Source organism: Zeus faber (assembly GCF_960531495.2).
Source record: "Zeus faber genome assembly, chromosome: 19".
NCBI classification, from domain to species: Eukaryota; Metazoa; Chordata; class Actinopteri; order Zeiformes; family Zeidae; genus Zeus; species Zeus faber.
In genome coordinates this window covers 19,168,498-19,177,998 of record NC_137206.1, presented here as the reverse complement: position 1 = coordinate 19,177,998, position 9,501 = coordinate 19,168,498, and the positions used below count along the sequence as shown (strand labels likewise).

The 9,501-nt window shown below is 43.7% G+C and overlaps 1 protein-coding gene across 2 annotated transcripts in view; it reads right to left on the bottom strand.

Moving 5' to 3' along the window:
- Positions 1-33: 33 nt before the first annotated feature.
- map3k22 (mitogen-activated protein kinase kinase kinase 22) overlaps positions 34-9,501 on the bottom strand; it is a 41,879-nt gene continuing 32,411 nt past the window's right edge. For both annotated transcript variants that reach the window (XM_080020286.1, XM_080020287.1), the window contains exons 13-18: positions 7,561-7,725; positions 6,499-6,647; positions 5,458-5,589; positions 3,878-4,007; positions 2,361-2,538; positions 34-2,258 (exon numbers count right to left, since the gene is read on the bottom strand). In XM_080020286.1, the coding sequence (XP_079876412.1) occupies positions 2,030-2,258; positions 2,361-2,538; positions 3,878-4,007; positions 5,458-5,589; positions 6,499-6,647; positions 7,561-7,725 (983 nt within the window). In that variant the 3' untranslated portion in view covers positions 34-2,029. The remainder of the gene's footprint in view (positions 2,259-2,360; positions 2,539-3,877; positions 4,008-5,457; positions 5,590-6,498; positions 6,648-7,560; positions 7,726-9,501) is intronic.

Below are 9,501 nucleotides of genomic sequence, written 5' to 3'. Positions count from 1 at the left end.
ACAGTAAGCCTCACAGTCGAAATAGAACAGTCTTAGACTCATCATTTATTAAGTTAAATGTACAAAAAAAAAAAAAAAAAAAAAAAAAATCAACAACATGATACATTTCATGTTTCAAGGCTTTGTCATTAAGACGAAGCAACTTCTACCCTCCGCCCCAATCGAAAGCCTCCCGTCTCTCCGCACTGCTGAGCTTCCAGCTTTCCAAAGAGGCAATCGCACGTCTGTTTTAAAAACACAATGCAATCTCCTGCATAACGTAGTCATTTAACTCAAAAGATTTGTATATAATGTAGAGAAATTCATACAAAAGTGCATAACAATATGTATTTACAGTACAATCATTTCTTCTATTTCAGCGAAGCCTGTGTGCTTTCTATCAAAACGGCTGTTCAACGTGTTGATTCTTTTCACTTTGGCCACAACATTTTATTTGTTTTTTTTATTTGTTTGTTTATTAGCTGAATCAGATAAGGCACTGACGAGAGTAAAACCAAAAAAAAAAAAAAAGTGTTTGATCATTGCTCTCAGTGCCACAGCAGTTTGGCTCTGCCCTTCGAACATGACGCCTCGGTCACATTTTAAAAACCTAACGTTTCGCCCGCCATGACGTTATGAAGGGAAAGATGCACTACGCGCTCGCTGGACAAGCCTTCCGCAGCGCGGAGGGTCAAGTCAAATAAAGGCAATGGGGTGACTAGGTCTCAAGCTCGGGTCAAAACCAACAGTCGGGCGCCGCGTTTCGGCCCCGACGCGTTATGACGCTGTTTACAGCGAGACGTCGTACTGCCAGTACACGCCTCATTGGTCCGTGCACAAAGCTGCCATCAAACAGAACAAGGCTAGAGGGCTCTGAGGTGACCGAGCAACAAGGAAAAACAGTCAAATGTAACATTAATACTGTATTTTTAAATTAATCTTGGACTATTTTGAGTTTCTTGAGCGTTCTCCCTTATTTCTTATTTTTATTTATTTTTCCCGGTTATCTTTGGCCATTTCAGCATGGAATAACATGGAATCACGACAGGGCGTCGGGAATGGATTGATCAGACCTCCAACAGCAGCGTTGGTATTGCTTACAGATTTTAACATTGCACACTGACGCAAACCTATGGTACTGTTTTCCTTAATGCTGGAGTAAAATTACCACAATTTTTTACTATGAACAAATATAAAAAGCATCAGATAGAAAAATATCAATTCTCTCGATTGATTATCGTGCATGTGGGGAATCTCTCAACGCATGGTATCAAAAGTGCAATGTTTGACAATGTACTCCTTGGAGAAAAGTGTTTTTTGGGGAGTGCTATGAGTACAAAAAAAACAAACAAAAAACACATCCTTACTTACAAATTCCTATTGTAAGGCGTTGACAAAAATACAGTTTTTACATTCTTCCTTGTGATAACAGAAAAAAAAAACTATCTGTAAGGTGACTTTGTACACATTATAAGTCATATAAAAAATATTTTGATATTTTTGCTCATAGCTAAACGTAGGCATAAAAGTCACTTACAGTACTATTATGTGGGATATATCTAATCTGGGAAAATGACACATCTGCTCGGTTTCTACGGCTTGTGGTTGTAGGAGTGTATAATTAAACAGTCCAGAAAGCATTTTTCTTTTAAGGGAAATGGTTCTGGCAGCTGCTGAGACGGCGACACATCTCGCTTTGCTCTCTCTTCCTGGGCGACTTTGAAGAGCGCTCTCACATCTCCCGGACTGCTAAGTGCTCGCTGGAGACTAAACACCGTGGTGGAAGATCTCCGGACCGCTCGGCCTCCCGTCGAGAAGAATTCCTGTTCGACTTAAGTCGGCTGCCCTTTGGCAAGGCAGTAACCGGTGATAGCTGAGGAGGAGGTTGGACTGGGCCTGGTTCCCTGGAGTGACGGGGGCCTGCAGGGTTCAGGGGTGGAGGCCGGGGTGGACCGGATGGAGGGGGAGGCTCTGGGGGGCCTTGGAAACCTCGGGAGCATTAACACGTTGGGTTCTTTTTTTTTGTGGGGGAAGGGGGGGCGGGGTGTCCTCAGAAGCTGCCCTGGACAAAAGGGTGGCTGAGGAGGACCTCCGCAGTGGGCCTCCACTTCTCCTCCACAAACACCTGCCGCAAGAAGTCCCTGCAGGCGTCCGACACACCGTCCGGAAGCAGGGGCTTGGTGGGCTGTGTGGCGATCTTAAAGATGGCCGCCATGGCTTCGTATTCGGCCCAGGGAGGTTTCTGGGTCAGCATTTCCACCACCGTGCATGCAACGCTCCTGAGAGGGACAGCGTCGAGTTATTTATTGGAGATTTCTCGACAGCAAACGTTATTCCACGGCTCTGGTTATCAGCAGATCCCGTGCCCGCATAACTCTTACCAGACGTCGGCTTTGCGGCCGTAGCCCTCTCCGTTGATGACCTCGGGGCTCATCCAGTAGGGGGTGCCAGTGACTGACTTAATCCCAGTGCCAGACATGCAGATGGTCTGGATGCGTTTGCTGGCTCCAAAGTCTCCCAGCTTCACGTTCCCTGACGAGTCTCTCAGGATGTTGGCACCTGATGGGGAGGAGGAAGAGGGTGGGGGGGAAAGACCCTCAAAAAACTTGAAGGTTGTTGTCTGTTCAAACCAATGAGTGCAAGCGGCAGGAGACACTTTTAGAGAACTCAAAACGAAAAAAAGTGGTCATACCGCGACCAAGTCCGTTGTGACAGAATCTATGCCGCTATTAATATGACCAGTCCGGACGTGCACATGACACATTCATCTTGGTGCCATTTTATTGATGCCAGGTTCGTACTGTGTTCTGACCCACCTCCTCCTTATTTCCTGTTTTATTGTTCTTATTGTCTTTACTGTTTATTGCTCTTACTGTGTTTTTAAAGTTTTAAATGTCTTAGTAGCGTCTCTGCTTCCTCCGAACCCCGACTGCAACCGTATTTGCCCCTTGTGGACAATGAAGTCTTGGAACTTGAGGCACCAAATTTTAGTTCTCTCTCCTCTTTAACGATAAACGCCCCGTGGTCAGGTATTAAAAAACAAACAAACAAACAAACAAAAAAAACAAAAAAACTAAGAGTGTCACCGGACACTTCACACTTGGTCTTCTGCTTCCTCGGTCATTTTCCGCCGCGTCTCCACGTCCCATTTCCCTTCGACTCTCCGGTTGTTTGATCAGTGACTAACTCACCCCAGCCACTCAGCCTCCACACCCATGAAGGGGGGGGGGGGGGGGGGGGGGAGACAGAAAGCGAACAGTGAAAGATCCATTCATCCATTCTAACTATCAGCCTGAGTGATTTCTATTTTCTTTCAGCTCAAATTCCCTCTCTCTCCATGAAATTAATTTGCCCGTTGTCTCTATCCCGCTCTGCAACGCTCCATCACCAAGACATAAAAGATGAAGCTCTAATACCCCTCCTTTTAGACTGTTGTGTGGCTGGATGGAGTATAGGAGTACACAGTATAGTATTAAACCCCAAGACCCAAGTTCTTCTGAGTGGAAATTCCCACCAGACTCCAAGGTTTGTGTCCTCCAGACGTTAGATTTCCCTCCCTCTCGTCTCGGCTGCGGCTGAACTCTGTGGGCAGCAGAACTACAGCCTTTCCATCCGGTGTTCAGATGATTTCAACAGCTTATAAATAACCCATATATATATATATATATATATATATATATATAAATCATGCTTTCAAGGCAGTTTTCCTTACAATAAATAACTACATGGGATTAAAGTCAACCAGAATGAAAGGAGGTCATTGACGTTGGTCGCTAGGCAGAGTTGTTGTTGGGATGAAAATCGACTTTGCACTTTTTCCCCACCATGCTGATGGTGAAAAGCAGCCAGACGTGGGATTAAAAACTCAAATCACCGCCCGGTTCTCCTTGCTTTCTACCTTTGATGTCCCGGTGCACGATCATGTTGCTGTGCAGGTAGAAGACTCCTTGCAGGATCTGTCGGGTGTAGCGCCGCGTCACCTTCTCCGTCAGAGCGCCGTAGGCCTTCAGCTGGTCCTTGATGGAGCCCTGGAAGGAGCGGGAGTCGTTCAAACTTACTTCCAAATACATTAAGGAATGCATTTCTATTTAACTGCTAGAACCTAAGCAATAAACAAACAAAAAAAAAAAAAAAGATAAAATAGAACTCAAATAGAAAACAGAACTCAAATAGAAAATTGCATGGAAAATAAAGAGACATTTATCCCAAGTATCAATTCAATGTTCGATGATAAAATAAAATAAAAAAGATATGTGTAATATATGAACATTTTAAATAATAATGGAAACAAATATTGATCCAAAAGATTATTAAAGCTACTAAACAATCGAAAGAAATATGCTTTTATTTTATTATTATTGTATTATTACACAGTGCTGTGAAATACTGGATTCTGATTGGTCAATAGCATTGCTCAGCTGTCAGTTATTTCTGAATAACGACCGCCCCTTCAGAGTGAGTGGGGGTTATTTTGCGATGTCCGGCTGGCAGCACATTATCCTTTAATACTTGTTATCCTAAAACATGCCATACTCCAATAGCTTTAAAGTAGGGTTACATAGGACAGGTATTACTTCTAGCTTTTGGGCTTACACACATGTTTGAAATGATCGGGCATTATTATGTATTTATATGAAATTGGACATTTCATGCTAACACTTCAGCAACATCCACAACGGAAACCAAAGATTAAGTTTCAAAGTTTCCAAGTTAAAATCAAAACAAAAACGGCCTCATTGTGCCTCAAGACATTTGCCCCCATTTTGAGTCCCAACACCTTTAATGCACTGTATTTCCTTTCTTTCCTGTTTTTCGGTTCCTCGCAGGAAAACCGGTCCAGCAGTACCTGTGACGCAGTTATGTGGGCTGCTGCCGCGAAAACACACCAGCGACAACCGATCCCGATTCATCACTTCAAATTAGCCCCTCGAAAAAAAGACGTCTAAACATCACTCTGCCGCTCCCCGAGGGACGCCATTTCCGCCGCAACTCTCTGCCCTGGTTTGGGTCTAGCCAGAGCGCTGCGCGGGACGGGGACTTGGCTTCGGGGGGACCTTGTCCGCCCAGCGCGCGCCTCTGCCAGAAAAGCTCCGGCGAAACATAAACATCTCAATTTTCCAGACAATGTGTGACTAAGACGCTCAACGCCACTCAGAGAAAAGAGGAAGAAGAAAACTCCTTGGAAATATTAAAAGCCGCCCACAGGCGACAGCGGCTCATTAAGGCTCTTGTTTAGCGAGAAAATGACCTCATAAAGTTTGTTCTGCTGACTTCAACCGCCAGAGACGTATTTGTGGAGTGTCTGTGACTTTTCAACGTTAGTTCTGAGCAGATGTAGTTTGGATAGGTTTGATTTGGTCCCAAAAGGACTCTACCGTTGACATTCGCTTACGTTAACCTGTGTGTTCCTCACTTGATCAAACCCAAAAACGCAGTGAAGGTATAAAATGTACGATATTAAACTTGTCCGGCACGCACCCCGGGCATGAACTCCACAAAGATGGTGAGTTTCTTCTGCTCCAGGTCCCTCAAGCAGCCGTAATACTGCACGATGCGCTCGTGGCGAAGGTTCTTCAGGAGCTGGATCTCACACTCCAGAGCGTTCACCTCCTGCAGGGACAGAGGAATGGAGGTAAAGAGGTAAATAAAGACAAGAAGGACGATTAAAAAAAAAAAAAAAAAAAAGTCCTAAAATCATCTGATCCATTGAAAAGGGCCCTATAATATTGGGAGGATTATTTAAATAATTATTAAAGAATTGCTAGACTTATAGTTTGAGAACAATAATTCAAGAGAAATAATACATTCATTAAAAAGATTTGGTGATAGAGGAATGATCATGATGTGTCTGTACTAATCACCCAGAACTGAAACGGAGTATTAGAGTTAAATATAATACTTAAATATAGGCTTTTTCGCACTGCAGGAAGTTCTAAGAACCTTTGGAGGAATCGTCCCTTTCTCACTGCAAGATCCTGGAACGATCGTAATAGTTGTAAATTATGACCGTAAAAACACCGTTCTTGAAGGATATTTAAATTAAATATTAAAAGAGAAACATTCAGTGACGTAAGTTCACGGTGATTGGTCAAGACATAAGTCTGGTGATTGGAAAAAAAAAAACCATGAAAAATTAGGTACTTCACTTAAAGTAAACATGTATTTATACACAATATATTTCCAAAACATTAAATCTACATAAAAAAACAAAAAAAACAAACAGCGTCCCTCCACCCGACCTCGCAGTGGACATGGCGGACTCAAAACAGCCCTCGATTATGACAGGTCTTCCCTGTGCGACCCGGCCAAGTCGCATCACCATTGAAGCACCAGTGAAGCACAATGAGTTCCACATTGTGTATGAAAGGTGCTGTACAAAAAAACCTTTTTATCATCACCATAATTATTATCATCATCATCATGATTATTATACGTATATATGTTTTCATTATTATCATTATGATAATTATCATCGTTATTATCACCATCATTGTTCCCATTATTCCATCGACCCCTCACCTTGCTGGTGTCCTGGCAGTCGGGGTCAAAGGGAACCTGTTTGGCCGCCAGCTCTCTTCCTGTGTCGGCGTCGTAGCAGAGGTAGACCTCCCCGAACGCCCCGCGGCCCAGCAGCTTGCCCTGGCGCCAGTTCACCGGAGCCCGCGGCGCTGCAGGGAGACAAAATGCCAGAGGCTGAAAAAAAAAAAACCCATTTCACGACTCAATTTCACCCACAGAGATTTAAGCAGAGCTGTAAAACCGACAGAGCAGGCGTCAATAAACCACCGCCAGAGACTAGACATCAATTGAACCGCAGAGTTGTTTGAGATTCCCCCCGCTAAAGGGGAAACCCCCAAAAACAACAGAGGGAAACTGAGACGGGCTGACACAGCCCAGGACGCTCATCCCAACGTGAAGCTTCTGATGGAATTTGAGACTTTGTTCAGAGGACAGTAATATGAAAACTTTGCAAAGATTGCCTCAAAAGGGAATAATGCAACTTAACATTTTCAATCACAGTAATAATAAAATAAATGTTAGTTCAAGGCGAGTGAAAGAACTAAAATTTATTTTATCGTAAATCAAGGAACAAAATGATGAACAGATTCTCACGGGAAGCTTCAATTTTGGCTTTGTTTCACGACTTGAAGATATCCTTCAATGTATTTAAATATGTTTTTACACATCTGACGTTAAAATTTGTCACAGTAAATCAAATAAATATGGGTTGAATTCAAATTGGTGTTTTCCCTCATCATCTATCATTTCTTTTAAGACCAGTAGGAGTAATGACTGGAGTTTCACACAGTCATTACTTAGCTTGGACTTTCACATAACTTAGATATTGTGATGCACATGGTGAAAACCTAGAAATTTATAAGAACGTCCTGCTATTGTTATATTTTGTCCATATCACCCATCCCACATTGATAGAGCTGACGAACTGTCCGGAACCGACCATAAGACTTTTTCTGTTTTTTCTTCTTTCTTTTAACAGCCGCTGGCAGAAGGATCCGGAGTCTTAGTGAAGGTGTCTCGAATCCTTCTCTCCTTCCAACTAGAAAAGCAACCATGACTCACATTTGGGGGTGCTTCTGGGGCAGCTCTTTTCGGGGGCTCGGCCCAGCGTGCGCAGGTCTCCGTAGGGTAACGTGTTGTCGCCGTTGTAGCTGCGCGTGCGGCTGGAGGGAACCAGCTGGAACAGGTTCTCCTGGGGCATGAAGCTCCGAGGGAACGTCCTGCGACCTGGGGACACACATTCAGGAAATGTAGGAGGATCACTCGGAACGCGCCCGAGATGTTTGTGAGGCGCACGCTCAGTGTCGGGTGATGGCGCTCCGATCACAGGGGCTGAGATGGCGTCGAGCTCTGACAGATCAGGACACGTTGGGAGGTGGTCAGGGACACATGGGGGTTATATTAGTTTAGTCTAGTTGTCTGTACACACGTGCCCCTGTCCACATTGAGGGCCGCCCATAAGTAAATAAATAAACAAACAAACAAACAAACAAACAGATAAATAAATTGTAAAAATAAAAAGTAAAAAAAAGAACCAACTACGGTTTGTAAACTGACAAACAAACAAACACAAAAATAAAATACGGTGGAGGCAGCAATACACGGGGTCCAGGCTAGTCCGTGTGACATGTGAGGTATGATGTTCAAGGCCCATTTGCAATGTTGTAGATGACATACAACCGAATACATTTCTGTAATAGAATACACACGCAGGTGATATTTTGAACGAATCTGACGTTGGGGGGTCATTCTTCCTCTCTCGCTCTTTTTTGGGGGGTGTGTTTTTAGTGAAGATTGCGTAATTGCTGATGGTTATTGTCACAACTAACTAGAATTCAGGAAGATTGTATACATGAATATCTGTGGAATGTCTGTAAATTCTGAAGGTGATGTTATTGCGTGCCAGCTGTCTTCAGAAGCGCCTGTGTTTATGACGCCTAATATGCTGCGCTTTGTTTAATCCAGTTGTCTTCTGGTAATACTTTAACCTCATTCTTTTCAAACATAATAAAGGTTAATAGAAATAAAGGAATACCGGTCGGTGTAATTTTGTACGGTTTCTATTATAACTAACTACAATTCAGGAAGCCTGTAAACAACATTATCCTTGTTCCAAACACAACACCTACCTCGCGTTTAAAAGCGGTTATCTCTGCGCTTCTGTGATTCTGCATATGTACAGTCTGTCAGAGTCTCTGTCTTTAGCCCTTTAGTTGAAGGACAATCGAATAGTCCAGTGGGCAGATTTAATGGCAGGCAGTTTTGCGCACCACCATTTTGCACATGCGTGAAGAGATTACACATGACCAGTGATGCAACGACACCAATCACACCTGCAGTGCTATTACATGACCGTTGCGGAGATGAAAAACAAAGCGTTTTTATGAACTTCTCCCCCAAAAATGGACTGATTTGGATCAATCTTGGATGACGGCATGTCGGAACTGCCCCGAATCCAAATTGTAATCATCATGTCATCAATCATCAAAAACAATAGGGGTCTCCGCCCCATTTGGAGGCTGGATTCCCAATAAATTAGTGAAGATTTGAACATTTAAAAAAGCAGACAAAACAGACAAAAAAAATACAATTAAATACATTCCTCTTTTTCTATTTTGAGGCCTTGTCTCCGTCATACCGAGCAGCGAAGCAAAATCCGATCACGAGTGGTGAAACCAAGACGCATGTTGAGACTCATTCTGAACCGGATATAGACCCGATCTGGATTTATCTGGATCGCCGCCACCAGGCCTAAACTGGCCCTGGACTCCATGTTGCAGATTTTAAACACAAGTACTTTGTGCAGACTGTGTGCAGAGCGAGGCCTTGGCAGGGACCGAGCCTCCACTTCCCGTCAGACAGGAAGCAGCGCGCCGTGTTGTTACACAAGTCCGAGTGGGGAAAGCGTAAATCAACGATAGCCAAGGTTAGCCACTGAGTAAGCAACTACTAGCAGCTGGATGGAGCAGCAAGCCACCAAATCCCCCGTGTCAGTAAAACCTA